The sequence below is a fragment of the Bombyx mori genome, chromosome 9 (genome assembly GCF_030269925.1).
Source record: "Bombyx mori chromosome 9, ASM3026992v2".
In the NCBI taxonomy this organism is placed as follows: domain Eukaryota; kingdom Metazoa; phylum Arthropoda; class Insecta; order Lepidoptera; family Bombycidae; genus Bombyx; species Bombyx mori.
Window position 1 is genome coordinate 12,101,696 of NC_085115.1, and position 16,087 is coordinate 12,117,782.

Genomic DNA, 16,087 nt, shown 5'->3' on the forward strand with positions numbered 1-16,087 from the left:
AATTCAGTGTGTATTGGAAATTTACATGCTTTTTATCAAAACCAATGTATTTGAACTTAATTGCCGATATATTACTAACACTAGTACAAAAGTGCAATGACGAGGGAATGTAATTAATTGTTGCATTTAAATTGTTGATCCACAAGTTATTGCACAAAAATATTTTTGTTAGTAAATACATACTCGATACGTTTTGAAATAATCTAAAAAATGTAAATAAAATTACCTAAAAAGTCTTGGAGCTATATACCGTACATAAATTATTAAAAAAAGCAAGTTCACCAAGTTTCTAGTTTATTGATGTGTATAATCTATGACTAAGTTGCGTCTGCTTACTCTGGTAGGGAGGGTGCGTTTGATTTACGATTATTGCAATGGAAATTATTTATTTATTATTAATTAATTAACTTGTCACAGTTCCTCATGTATAATTCTACAAAGTGTTACAGTGAAATCCTTTTTTGGATGCCAATCAATGCCCTTTGGTACTGAATATGGCTGACGAAAGACTTGTGGTTCTAAATCGTAGTGACAATTTGGGATTCGGGTTTTCTTTGCTTGGTGAAGCCGGTTTGCCACATGTTATATACGAAATAGAAGAAAATTCACCGGCTGCTCGCAGCGGAGAAGTAAGTATGCATTCCATATTGTGGATAAGCCAAACAAAAATCATTCACTACCTACGTTCACGTATTGATATGACATTCAAATACATTAACAATAGTACATAAATTAACAAAATGTAAACTGACTTAATTAACGATATTACTCTTCTCTTTATAACGTCTTGAAAATTTCAATTAAATTTCAATTTTGATAAAATTAATGTTATGTACAGAAAAAACAGGCTTACTAGATAGTCTTCAAAGTTATAATTTAATTAAGTTGACGAAATTGTTTTAAAAAGGGTATTTATGCAATTAAAAGCCACCAAAATAAATCAATCACTGAAGGCAAAGTAACCGTGATTCAATAAATGAAACCGAAAAAAACAATATCATTCAAATGGAACATCAAAACAGTTCAAAACAAACTTTATAGTAGTTAAGAATTTTTTTGCTCATAACGAATATACACTAACTGCAATTCTTAAATAATCCAAAAAGAACTTTCAGAAATGTAGCATCTAATTTATAATTTAATGCCAAAATAAAGAAAAATAATTGTTGTTACTATTTTGAAGTATTTCAGTATTATTTTATTAAGAGCTAGTATTGAATTTTAAGAATGAAATTTTTTTAAGACTGACGATATTCTAACTTAACATACTGACTAAAAATTAATACAATAAGATAACTAAGTCTGTTTGATTTTTTCAAAATTCTATTATTTTCCCAGGCACAGCAGCTAAGATGTTTTATTCAAAATTTTCACTCTCAAGTTAATTGTTGTTCAATAATTCAAAATATAACTATTTTGATTCATATTAGTTTCTTTGGATACAGAGTGGTGATAATAATGTTTCCATTAATAACAGACATGGGTACCTACCTCTTTCAAATACTTAAAAGAACTATGGCTTTGTCAATTATATATAGTTGTATTAGCCTTATTTTGTTTATCTATAGAACTGCCTTTAGCTCCTTCAAGATGCATATTATTAGTACAGCTGTACCTATTGTGAGTCCCTACAGAATATAACACCAGCCTAGTTTTCCTGTAATGCAATTGGGAATGTTTACCAAATTTTTTACTTTTTCAAGGGCTGTATAGTGATGTCTTTTTATTAACATTTGTTGCACTACATAGCCCACCTGTTGTTAAGTGATTCATTTTGAATGTATGTATGTATTTGCACAGACTAGTTAATTCAGCTCAAGTTACTATGACTGAACATCATTGATATGTACCTACATTTCTTAACAATCAACTTCCCAAACACCTATAGACACCATCAATATCTTTACATCAAGTGAAAAATGAAAATAAGACCTCTCTACAAGAGACTCATAATGTGTTTTATACACTCCTTAATCATCTGTGACCATGGAAACAGAAATATCAGAAATCATAAATTAATAGTAATAATGAAGGCAAGATTAAACTTTAGTAGGACCTATTATTCTTTAATACAAAAAACTACATGCTTATTGCTAGAGCAATTCCAAAGTAGAATGTTTTTGAATTCCTTAGTGAACTTTAATATAAAAATTCAGGAAGCTCCAAATTTTCTCATAAATTAATTTTTCATAATTGTACATGGGAAATTAAAGCTTATTATAAATTCTATAAAATATTAGATATCAAGATTATTTAGCCTATATTATTTATATTTCAAACTGTTGAGATTATCCTTAAATTTTTTAAATATTGTTTCCCAGCTGTTAAAACTATTACACATATTATATGCCTTAAATGTCAGGTGAGGAATTTAGACAACCAGGAAAAACTGAACTGAAACAAAATATTAAAGTGGACATTGATGGTAACAAATGATGTTGTAAACTGAAATCATTCCATGGCTAATTACCAGCTCATGAAGCCCAACACAAACTGCTTACTTTGCAGGTACTATACTATATATACAGCAGTATATAGGAGTATTGCGTAGGTATTGTTTGTTGGGGATTTAAATGGCCATCATCCAGAGATGTTCTCAAAACACCCCAACTACCAGATTAGACAACCTTTACTTTCGTTTTGTCATATAGTGTATCTTACCAGGCCACGGAGTGCACCTGTGTCCCAGATAACCGTCAAGGCGATCATGTCTAGGTATCCATATATCCATATAATGAAATAAATTTGCTTAATCCACACTTAATTAGATGCCTCTCAAATAGCGGCAATTAAGTGCATTAAGTGCCTTAAATGAAAATTGAACATATGGTGGCAGAAGTGTTATTCTTGCAATACTTCTGTTTTTGGCAACATGTTTCTTGCTTTTACAGTGACAGTAAATCATTAAATATCACAACACAGCCTTGACATATTACAAAAACAAGAAAAGAATGAAATGTTAATGGTGCAGAAGAACATTTAGCACATTGGACACCTTATGAAAAATCTAGTATTTTCATTTAGGCCATGAGAATCGCCTGTGAGCCTTTTAAAATATTTAAACTAGACCCTAAGAGTCGCTATTTTTTATCTTCTGTGCAAATTATTGTATTTTATAAATTTTAGAATCAAAATCTCAAGTTGATAAAAATTGCTAATTGCCTGATTTTAGCTTGACCTGAATTTTATAGTATGCTAGGCCCACTGGTGGGTGGGTAAAGCATACAACATGTTAAATACACATTTAACATTACTTATCAATAATAATTATTTATTTATACATATCTATATATTTTTTACTGGTGGTAGGACCTCTTGTGAGTACACGCAGGTAGGTACCACCACTCTGCCTATTTCTGCCGTGAAGCAGTAATGCGTTTCGGTTTGAAGGGTGAGGCAGCCGTTGTAACTATACTTGAGACCTTAGAACTTAAATTTCAAGGTGGGTGGCGCATTTACGTTGTGGATGTCTATGGGCTCCAGTAACCACTTGACACCAGGTGGGCTGTGAGCTCGTCCACTCATCTAAGCAATAAAAAAATATGCAAATCTGTCAATTTCAAAGTAAGAAGCACAATATTATATAACTACTTTTAGATAGAAAGAAATTTTACCCTGAGAGGGTGAATTAGCGGTTTAAAGTTTAAATGGGAAATTGCGTACAAGCATGAAATTCAATATTGATGTGCCTTTGGAAAACATACAGCATTGTATTATGAAGAAGCAGTGTGTACTTAGCTTAAATTCCTTGTCTATGTCCAACCATAGACAGTCAATTTAGTTCCATCTTTAGCCGCTAGGTGCTGCCAGCAAGTATAAAGGAAGCGCAGCCATCTTTGATCTTCATAGCGTTGTGTACTTTCGTACTGTGAAGTCGCAAATCCACAAATATTTATTCGACTTCTTATTAATTGCAAAAAATATTTATTTTGTGTTTCTATGAGTGTTATTTTGCAATCATTACGAGTATTATTTACCAATCCTATCATCGGACGCCATGAATCACGCGTCATCTGTTGGAGGTGATGTTGAGTCAAGCTCCATAATTTCCGAGAGGGAAGATGTCCAGGCGAGACGCAATGGAGACGCCTCGCGTTCGAACAGCTCGTCAAGCGAAAAAGAACAAAAGGAGTCTCTGCGTAAGAAACGACGGGATTCAAAGGTAACGGTCGATCTTCGAATCGGCTCGTTATCCCACCAGGTCAGTGACGTTGTAAATCTAATAATGCATCAACTGTGTGTAACAATTGAATGTAACGAAAATTGTTTTAAACAAATTGATCTCGTCAATACGGAAATTTTGACAAAAACACAACAGATTTAAACTAATAATCTTTGCAACATAATTACTGAAAACTTTGGCAAATCGTCGTACAAGTTATCCGTAAAAGCGTCTTAAATTGTATGCGGAAAAAAGGGCCGTATGGATAAAAATAAGACGTCAAAGTTTAATTTCCGTGATCTCTAACAAAGTATCCTGTTGCCAACGCACCACTCATTGAGGAATTTTTGTTTGATAATACTAAATTGAAATCTATTCAGTCCCTCGGAGGGCTACAATCCTATTTGTCACAACCTCGTACAAAAGGCAAGCCAAACATTATAAACAATTATAGTCTGTAACATCTGGCACAATCCAGAGGGGGCAATTGAAGACACCGACGGGAGGCACTGAGTGCCACCAAAATTGTAATAATTTGTAAACCATGTATGATTACCAAATACCGAAAAAAAAAAAAAAAAACAAAAAAAAAAAATTGTTTTTTCTGCGGAAGAAAAGCGACGGATCAATGCGTCCAATTTTCGATTTTCGAGAGTTGAACAAGGTCGTAAAGATAAAACACCTAACTGTTTTTGGACACCTCGGTACCAAACTTTCTCCACCCAGGGGACTGGATGATAAAATTGAACATTTCTCAGGAATATTTTTCTAGTATCGGTCGCAAAATTTCGTCGATACTTCTTGAGGATCAGTACCAAGGTACCAGTATCAGTACCTTCAGGAAGGAATCGGTACCTTCTTATGAGTTAGTATGAAATGACATGCCTACCCTTCGGTCTGGCTTCAGAGCCACACCTTTTTGCTTCTATAACATGCGGGTCGCAGAGACCTTGCGTGCAAAGGGAACTCGAGTGCTAGTGTCTACTAGACGACTTCCTTTTGGTCGACCAAGACAAATCCAAGTTGAAACTTCAGGCTGCAGAAGCTGTGAAGCTTTTGGATTAACCTTTTTTGCTTCCATAACATGCTGGGTCGCAGAGACCTTGCGTGCAAAAGGAACTCGAGTGCTAGTCTACCTAGACGACTTCCTTTTGGTCGACCAAGACAAATCCAAGTTGAAACTTCAGGCTGCAGAAGCCGTGAAGATTTTGGATTATCTGGGCTGGCATGTCAATTTCCATTATGTAGGGTGCTCGGTCGCTCGGTCGCGGAGACATTGCGTGCAAAGCAAGAGTGCTAGCTTACCTACACGACTTAATCTTGTTTCACCAAGACAAATAAACGTTTTTGTTCCCATAGCATGCTCGGTCGCGGAGACCTTGCGTACATAGGGAAGTCAAATGTTAACGTACCTACGCGACTTTCTCTTGGTCCTTGAAGACAAATACACCTTTTTGCTTCCATAGCATGCTCGGTCGCGGAGACATTGCGTGCAAAGTCGAAGTGCTAGCTTACCTACACGACTTGATCTTGTTTCACCAAGACAAATAAACTTTTTTGCTCCCATAGCATGCTCGGTCGCGAAGACCTTACGTATATAGGGAAGTCAAATGTTAACTTACCTACGCGACTTTCTCTTGGTCCATGAAGACAAATACACCTTTTTTGCTTGCATAGCATGCTCAGTCACGGAAACATTGCGTGCAAATGGATGTTGAGTGTTATCCCACCTACGCAAGTCCCTCCTGGTCCATCAAAAGAAGTCAAAGTTGAGTCTTCAGGCCACATAAGCTGTGAAGCTCTTTGATTATTTGGGCTGCCAAGTCAGCCTTAAAAAAATCAATTAGTACACTGGTTCAAGAGATGACATGGCTAGGGATTCGATGAAAAATTGCGAGAAATAAAGTGGCCACTCAACAACATTCTAGCTCAAACTCTGACGGAATTACATCACTCTATTTTAACTTGCAAATTTTCTTGCGAAGTTTCAAGAAAAAACACCCCCGTAAAAAACAGGCCATCCTGCATGTGTTAACAATTAAATGCAGTGCTGACGCGGAGCCACATGTCAGACATTGCCGATACACAAAACCAACCATTTCCTGGTAACGGAAGCTTCGGACATGGGTACGGGTTACAAATGCAGTGCTGACGCGGAGCCACATGTCAAACATTGCCGAGACACAAAACCAACCATTTCCTGGCAACGGAAGCTTCGGATATGGGTAGGGGTTACAATTAGACAAAATATTAAAGTCCTGTCTATGGTCAGCTCAACCACAAAAGAGCTATTTGCAATGGTAGTGACAATCAAAATGAATCTGAAAGTATTTCACTAGCGGTTGACCTTTCGATTTTTAAACTAAGCGATAAGTTCAAGATAACTGTCAGCTTATAATCTCTCGGGGAGATACAACATCGTAGCCGATAGGCTATCACGAGGAAATCAACCTGCGAAATGGCACTTTTTACCACAAGTGACCACAAAAGTCTTTCGAAAGTGGGGTCATCCGGATATAAACCCATTCGCCGACCAAGATTGGATACCTTCAGCAGACCGTAGAGGATGCAACTAGCATGGAGAATTCCTCCTCTCAACCTTTTCCCCAGAGTACTGACTCACTTCAACAGTGTCTAGGGAACCTACCTGGTAGTGTTTCCAGACTGAGCGAAAGCATTTGGGTTTCCAAGCCCTCAGATCCCGAACGCTAGATAACTCGCACGAAATCCAAAACCTGCCTCCTCCACAGGGTAAACATTAACCCTGAAAGCTTAGAAACGGGGGGGGGGGGGGGGAGGTTGTACAAATAATAGACTGGTCTACACAGGAGAAGATTTATTGAAAATTAGCTGGTGTCAATCCACTTTGCCAGCATACTTACCAGAAACTAGAAGATGTAGCATATGGTGCTACAGTTTTAAAATTGATCCTAAGTCTGCAGATGTTGCCAAATTCTTTTTTCTTTTCCAAAAAGAAAATTTTGCCTATAAAACAATCCTTCTGCATAAAGCAGCGCTGTCGACTTTCTGCGGGCAACATACATGTAGGACAGCAAACATTCTCAAGCTCTCTAATAAAAAATGCTATTCTAAAAAAGCCATCGGAATAGCTAAACAAAATTCAACTACTTATTACAACTTTACTTAGTATAGTCCCATTCGCATGAGATCCGAGAATAGTTCTAAATTGGTTTTCTTCAAACCCAGCCACCAGATCACGCCTCAAGGTAGCTTGAAGGACACCAACAACCATGTTGCTGGCTACTGGACGCAGAGTTAATAACCTTACTTTGCTCAACATTTCTAAAGACAGTTTCTTTGATAACAGAGAAAAACATCTTTCTGATACCAGTCTTTGGGTCTAAAATTGAAATCCATTTTCGTCAATAATCTGCAAAAGTGCTTTCTAAACATGAAACTAAAGACATGCCCAGTAAGATTCGTAAGGACTTTTTTCTAACTATGTGTGTTGTCACAAAAGCGGCATACGGTACTGTAAGTGGAAACCGGTCTTCGTTCAACCTTACGAGGTAGTGGCATCAACCCATCTCTAAGAAGTTGTAGATCAGCAGTAGCCTCTGAGATGGATTGATAATGAACCAATGGACGAAATACTTTCTAGAGGCAATTGCAAATCATCCAAACGTTTACAATAATTACTGCCGAATAATAGAGCTTCCTAAAGATCCTCACGATTCTTTTTTTTCAAAACATTTACTCATCATTTACTCATGTTGTATATACATCATTTATACAATTTATACATTTTCTTGTATATACAAGATAAAATGTTTATTACAAACTTATAAATATTTTTTAATTATTGAATTAACATGAAAGTTAACAGCTGTGTTTTTCGATTTAATAATTATATAAATTATGAACATTATCATTGCGCTTCATAATTTTATTATACCTTACCTATTTCATCATAGCGTTGTGCTTAATAATTTCACCAGCAGATAACAAACACGTCTTCATAATACAATGCTGTATGTTTTCCAAAGGCACATCAATATTACGGTTTTACATAACAATAAAACCGATATTATGTGCCGAGAAGGAAAACATACAGCATTGCAGGAAGTTCTTCCTGGTGAAGACTATGAAGATCAAAGATGGCGGCGCTTCCTTTATACTTGCTGGCAGCACCTAGCGGCTAAAGATGGAACTAAATTGACTGTCTATGGTTGGACATAGACAAGGAATTTAAGCTAAGTACACACTGCTTCTTCATAATACAATGCTGTATGTTTTCCTTCTCGGCACATAATATCGGTTTTATTGTTATGTAAAATCGTAATATTAAAGCCCAATAAATAACGTCTAGGAAAAAATTCCTATAGTAAATATATAATTAATATAATATACCATCAACACAATATTTGGATTAACCCATGCGAAATCAGGACAGGTCGCTATCAAAACATTTGCTTGAAATTAATACTTAATATTTGTTTATTAACAGACATTACAGTTTAATTCAGTCAGCGTACCTATTCTAGGTATTTTTTAAAAATATTATTCGCAAATTACCGTAGAATTGTTTCTTAACTGGAAATAATATTATTAATGTTGTAATCGCTCATCGCCGCCAAAATGACGCGCACAAGAAGTCGGGCGTCTCCACGCCCGATTGAATTTAAACCATTCGCAAATTACACGAAGGCCCATTAAGATAGTTTACAATATGAAACTAGTAAATTCATAGTAATATGCACCGAGATGTTCGAATCTCAGGCGGGTACCAATTTTTCTAATGAAATACGTACTTAACAAATGTTCACGATTCACTTCCATGGTGAAGGAATAACATCGTGTAATAAAAATGAAACCCGCAAAATTACAATTTGCGTAATTACTGGTGGTAGTGTAGGACCTCTTTTGAGTCCGCGCGGGTGGGTACCGCCGCCCTGCCTATTTCTGCCGTGAAGCAGTAATGCGTTTCGGTTTGAAGGGTGGGGGCAGCCGTTGTAACTATACTGAGACCTTAGAACTTATATCTCAAAGTGGGTGGCGCATTTATGTTGTGGATGTCTATGGGCTCCAGTAACCACTTAACACCAGGTGGGCTGTGAGCTCGTCTAGCCATCTAAGCAATAAAAAAAATAAAAATATCATAGTAATACTTTAATATCTCAAGTCGCGTTATTGTACAAGTCTCGAGACCTTCAAAAACGGCAATTACCCTGATCTCGGTACACACTTTTACAATTTTAACTACAAATTACGTTATAAACTGCGTTATCAAGTTCCATTAAAGTAATTCTCGTATAATGCCGAGTTGATTTCATTTCGGATGAATCAGTTAAGATGTACGTACAGTTTACGTGTAGATATTGATTATATTAGAACGAAGTCGTTGCTGTTTTAATTTTCGTTGGTATGTGAGTAAAACTGAGTCATGCTGTTATCGTGTACGTGAACAGGGGTCGTCGCGAAGTAAGAACAACAGTAAGTGCTTTTGTTTAAAGAATTCGCCATATCTTTCGAAGTATCGAAGTAAGCTCGTATTTGGTTCGAATGTTAGTGTTAGCCGACCATGATTTCTAACAATCAATCGACCGTGGATATCGTTCGCTGTGTATTCTGAGCGAATGAACAATTTAGTTCACCTATTGTATTTGTTAATCCATTTCCTTCGTCAAATCACATACATACACAGGCCGGGATCCATACCATATATTTGTATTGATATACCATTTTTACTAATGCTAGGGCATGTTTGTACCCTAACCTTTAGGGCATGATTGTGCCCTGCCCTTTAGGGCATGTTTGTAGTGTTACACTAAGCAGTCGGGATTACTGGTTGGAAATATAGATATATATGCGCTGCACTTAAGAATCGATTTCACATCTCTTTATGTGATCTAATGTACTATTGTAAACATGCCTAATCTTCTCAATTCACATTAGTAACTTCTTCAAGTTGTATCGGTTTTAATAAAAACCCGCCAACTTAAATATATTTTCATAAGTTTTCACTTCCTGTCATTAATTATCTATATTTAAACCCGATCCTGTACGTAACATATTACTGTTGAATTCAATGTAACTTTTACTAATATGTATATTAGATATCTACTAATTATAGATTAACAAGAAATAAAAACTATAATATAATAATATAAAAAACATAATAATAATAATAAATAATAATTAAAAAAAAACTAAAAATTATAGTTTAGATACATACTACTAATATAATTACATAATTACTTTAATAGATCATTAGTAAATTTGTTATGGGATTTATTTAATTTTTGTCAAATTTGCTAGCCACCTATTTATTAACTGTAAAAAAATCTCATTAAAAATCATTTTATTTCCTAAGAGATACCAAACGATTACGCGCCATTATTATTCCGTAATTAGAGATACCATGGAATGTCGCCACTTAATTAGATAGTAAGTAGTAGTAATATCGAAATATTTTTCAACCACATTCGTTTCGTTCTTTTCCTTTAAATAGTAAAAGTGCTTTTAATCTCAATACAAAATGAGATGACGCATTGCCTTAAAGGAAAACACAACTTCAAGTAGCCCTTATAAGAACTATAATAGACGACTAAAAAAGAAAATATCGATTATATTCTTTCCAATAAATGACCTAGGTTTATGTACATACCAAAACTAAATATTAATTAATACCGATTTTACGTATTTCATAGAAATAGTTTACATTTCTCGCTTGACTAGTCTGGTTTGGTCGGTCCACAGTAAAACGGTACCCAGCCTACCTCAAGTCATGGTCATGACCGTAATCCCATGTGGGCGTGGTAACCGATCCGTGCTGCTCCCAAGTATAATTAATCATCCACTATAACGGAAATAAAATGAAGTACTTAATTGTGTATCGATATTAAAATCAGAGGTCTACAGTAGAAATGGCTTCGCATGATTCTCGGCTGTTATACTACAACGATAACACTGCTTGCTTAGAGTTGTACAATTAACTATTAATAATTATATAAATTATGTCGTAAATATTTTCTCAACGGCCATCTTAATACAGAAAACTTTTTTATTTATTTAAGAAGTTGTATTCACCATTAAGAACCGATTAGGTACCGAATTCATGATGAAAATACACTGAAGCTCCACCTTAGCTGCTTTCCATATTTTTTTATTTTTATTATTTTTTTCTTCTTGATGTAGGTAGAGCCTTCTCTTTCTTCTTTCTTGAGGTAGCCAATGTGATTGAGATCGAATCTCGAAGTGAGCCCCGTACGCTCAGCACAACACCCATCTCGTTTTAAATGGGTACCAAAATCATAGACACCAAATTAGTAATATAGTTTACATGCTACTGTCATTTTCATCTCCGTTCGTTTTATTTGAAAATATGTAGAAATATGTATAAAAATTTGTGTCGGTTGAGTACATCCTTGTCAAAAGCGATGCTTTTGTGTTGCTCAGATAGGTGGATGAGGTGACAACCCACCTGGTATTAAGTGGTTAGCGGACCTCATAGGCGTCAACAACGCAAATGCTGCCACCCACCTTGAGACTCGTGTTCTAAGGTCTCAGTTTTAAAGTACAACGACTGCCCTACCCTTCCAATCAACATTTTTTTTTAATTTCCTTCGCTCTAAACTCCAATCTGAATTCTCACACTTCATTACATTTTAGTTAATTTAATCTTGGCAGAGTATATGCTCGTGGTCGAAAAATATTATTCGAATTTAGTTTCAGAATTTTCAATGGAATTAAAAACACAAAAGTATTAATTACACATTATTGTTTAAACAATGCTAAATTAAACACTATGTACAAGCTTGTAGATGTAGTGTTTACAATGTCACTTTAGTACATTAATATCAAGTAATATCTTTTCGTTGAAAAGTTGAATAAGTTTATAGGTTACTACTAGCTGTTACTCACGGCTTCACCCGCGCGGTCAAGGAAAATTAAAAGAAAAGTGCCAATATAATTCTTCGTACAAATAAAGTTTAAAAAGATCATGCGTATCCATTTCGACGTGAAAAAAAGACTAACAAACACGTTGTTATCATTTGGATTGATTTTTTTTTATTGCTTAGATGGGTGGACGAACTCACAGCCCACCTGGTGTTAAGTGGTTACTGGAGCCCATAGACATTTACGACGTAAATGCGCCACTCACTTTGAGATATCAGTTCTAAGGTCTCAGTATAGTTACAACGGCTACCCCGCCCGTCAAACCGAAACGCATTACTGCATCACTGCAGAAATAGGCAGGGTGGTGGTACCTACCCGCGCGGACTCACAAGAGCTCCTACCATATCTATGCCGTCATTCCATGTTAAAACATGAGTTCCCAGTGTTAACAGCAATGAAATACCGGCTATCCCACCGTTCAAAGGGCGATGCATTATCAATAGGAAAATTAGATGAGGGTCATACTAATACGGATGGATAATGAGGAAGTAGTGATAATAGTTCAAGGTAGCCGGTGTCGCATACTCTTTCTTCTAATGAATACGTTTTGTAACTATTTTAAATTGCCTTATAACATGAATCGGTGTTCGCCGAATGATCAACTTCGGTCATAATGTTTGACACTCAAGATTTACTTTCATAGAACTTTTTTTTCCTACCTAAGCTGATAGCCTTGAGAGGCTATTTCAGCGTAACCTTAACTAGTAGTAGTAGTGAGCTCACGGGGCTCAAACCGGAGTAATGCTAGCACTGACCCTAGCAAGAGAAGTGCTTCGCAGAATCTACCACCGGATCGGAAACGCGACCCACTGAGTAGATCCGGCGAGAAACTCAGTGCGCTGTGCTGTGGGTTAATTCGCTCGTCGAGCCCTTCGTCGCAAGCGACGGGTTCGACGAGGACGGTGACCGGTGCTTGAGGTACCTAAAAGCACCGTTAATGGATCGGGAGGATCCGTAATGACGTGTTTTGGGCGACGTCGCCCGTGGCACGTCATTGAACATTGCAAAGAAAAAAACAAATTCCAAAAAAAGTAACGTAAACACGTCAATATCTAATAAACAAAATAAAATCGATTAGCAAACACAGGGGAAAATAGCACTTAACTATTTCTTACTTAATAGATTGGCAAGTTCCGCTTTAGCGTTACACGTACGTAATATATCACGGGTGAAACCGTTTGCTCTTTGGACAGAAAAATTCTATAATAGAACCGAGGCCTCGCCACAGCCATATACATCCATCTCCAGGGACAGTTGACATACGAAGGTCTCAAGTACGAACTGGGCGCGGACCGATTTCAATTGGTCACTCTGAAAACATATGTTGAAGGTCTATGTTTTGTGCACTTTTGCACGTGTCTAAAAACGACTATAGCCTCCAACAATAATAAAATTAAAAAGTTGTCCGGGACAGCCCCTGGAAAGTTTCTATTGTTTTTCTTCTTAACATAAATTGTGTTCACGTATGCTCAAAGTCATAAATTTCAATAGTCTCGTATCTAGTAATTGACAATGAAGTTCATTATAGCTACGCTTAAAATTAGGTCAGCAGTTTTTAAGACGAACAGCAATCAAATAATATCTAATAAAAGTCTACTCATTTTGACGTCATCGCCACGTGCGTTCAAACTAGATGAGCCGTTAGTTGAAAAAAAAAGCATCTAATTTAATAATAAAACATGGGCAACTTTATCTTACATGACATTGAAAGTGATAGTATGCAAATAAAGAAATGTTTACGTGTGAGGGCATTCACTGAGCTCTGTGTAAATTTAATTAATAGCCAGTCAGAAATGAAATACTGAATGTTTTAAAACAAATTTGTGTTCGCTGTATATTTAGGGCATATATATTAATTAGATTTGAAGGATTTTGCGACTTTTGGATTTAATTACATTGATCCGTATTCTTCGGTCTACTTCTCGGAACAGAGATGTTTTTGGTTGAGGTCGAATTGTTGGAGGAATTCAAAAATTCTAAATTTGATAGTACTGACATTCTGTTATCCAGTTTGACACTATTATTAATTGTACAATCATAGAGAGCGCCAACATCCATAAACCAAACATGTCTAAAATAAAATATTATTGCTCTCCGTGCAAACTATTCTCTACCTATCGCTAAAGATTCCCTCCAAACATCCTTCGAAGAAAGAAATGTCCTAGCGTTCGAGGAAAAGCGTGTCCTGTCATCCTAGAGCTGAATACTACGTTACAAAAACGATCTGAAACGCATCGGCGCGGCGGATAATGCACTGATAGAAAATGAATAATCAATGGGATCAACTTAAATGAACTAAAACTTTAAACAACAGTAACGTTTTTTTTTATTGCTTTAATGGGTGGACGACCTCACAGCCCACCTGGTGTTAAGTGGTTACTGGAGCCCATAAACATCTACAACGTAAATGCGCCACCCATCTTGAGATATAAGTTCTAAGGTCTCAGTATAGTTACAACGGCTGCCCCACCCTTCAAACCGAAACGCATTACTGCTTCACGGCAGAAATAGGTAGGGTGGTGGTACCTACCTGTGCGGACTCACAAGAGGACTCACTAGTAAAAACCTACCACCCTTAAAGTGGTTACGAAACCAAATAAAGCTCGGAATATCGATCGCAAGAATTCCGATGCTCTCGGAGGTTTGTATGGCACATAACCACTCCACTTCCATTCGCTTATACCGAATTCGGCGGAAGTTGGACGGACGGTTTAGCAACGAGTGCCAGAGGTTTGATTAGTGGGTACAGCGTAAAACTTCATAGCGCAATCACATGTGGCAATATTCCGTCTATTCAACTCCTGTCCCAAGAAATATTTCAATTTACACCATTCGGAGACTCAGACTTAAGAGCTCACCACCTCATGTACAAATTACGATCGTTTTTCTTGAATTATAAAATAAAATCCACTTACAAAAACTGAGGGGCCAAACCCCATATATTGTTATTGGCATGTCATTGATATGCCTAATGGAGAACATGGAAACCTCAGGAAAGACAGCGTTCGCGCTCCGTCAATCCGAGCAATGCATTTGCAGACCTGAATGTCTTCGCTAAGTCACACCGAGATCCTCGTTCTTTTGCTTTCGAATACGTCAAGCATAACCCAACAGTAATTGAGATAGACAGGAAGGAATAACAATTTAAATACAAAGTACAATTGCACTGTATACCTTTTCTCGTGCGAGTCGGTACCTACCACTATCCTACTTCCAACGCGAAGCAGCCATGCGTTTTGATTTGATAGGTAGTCCACAGAGTTTCTCGCTGGATCTTCTCAGTGGATCGCGATTCCGATCCGGTGGTAGATTCTGCGAAGCACTGCTCTTGCTAAGGCCAGTGTTAGCAACATCTCTGGCTTGAGCTCACCTACACGCTGGGCTAACGCTGATATAACCTCTCAAGGCTATCAGCATAGGTAGGAAAAAAGAAAAAAGGTTGATGGACGAATAAATATTTGAGATGGGTGACAGTATTCACATTGTGATCTCCGTGTACTTTAGCAACAACATAGCATTAAGAGGAGGATTGTTATTCGTTCCGATTCTTTTATTCAGGAAAAAAAATATAAATGACAAATATCTGTTTCTGTATCTGACTGTTTCGATAAAAATGGAGCAAAGGAAGTGACTAAATGTATCATAGCTTCCTCTCACCACTGCACGACCAACTATTGGAAAACATTTCGCGCTCTGAACTACTCGAGGCAATTCGTTTAAGCTTCAGTTAATTTCCTTTCAAAGTGCAGTGTGTTTTCTAGTTCAAAACAGATACAAAGCGGGTCGTGGTCCATTGTGTAGAACAATAGAAAGGTCATACCCGATCCTGTAAACCGAATGGTAACAGTCAACGTCGCCCAAAGCACGTCATTACGGATCCTCCCTATCCATTAACGGTGCTTTTAGGCACCACAAGCACCGGTCTCCGTCCTTGTCGAACCCGTCGCTTGCGACGAAGGGCTCGACGAGCGAATTAACCCATAGACACAGCCCACTGAGCTTCTC

General features: G+C 36.9%; 1 protein-coding gene and 1 long non-coding RNA gene across 7 annotated transcripts in view; one reads left to right on the forward strand and one right to left on the reverse strand.

The window, feature by feature from the left end:
• The first annotated feature begins 291 nt into the window (after positions 1-291).
• The window catches only part of LOC101745630 (PH and SEC7 domain-containing protein), a 42,834-nt gene continuing 27,038 nt past the window's right edge, over positions 292-16,087 (forward strand). For 2 of the 6 annotated variants that reach the window (XM_021351323.3, XM_021351324.3), the window contains exon 1: positions 292-629. In XM_021351323.3, the coding sequence (XP_021206998.2) occupies positions 495-629 (135 nt within the window). In that variant the 5' untranslated portion in view covers positions 292-494. Of the gene's footprint in view, positions 630-3,692; positions 4,202-16,087 lie in introns of those variants that run through there. The other 4 variants (XM_062670173.1, XM_062670174.1, XM_062670171.1 and 1 more) reach the window with 2 other exon arrangements.
• LOC134199391 (uncharacterized) lies at positions 6,984-8,448 on the reverse strand. The gene is made up of 2 exons (XR_009973872.1): positions 8,084-8,448; positions 6,984-7,189 (listed from the first exon to the last, which is right to left on the reverse strand). It is a non-coding gene; the product is annotated as an uncharacterized LOC134199391 (long non-coding RNA).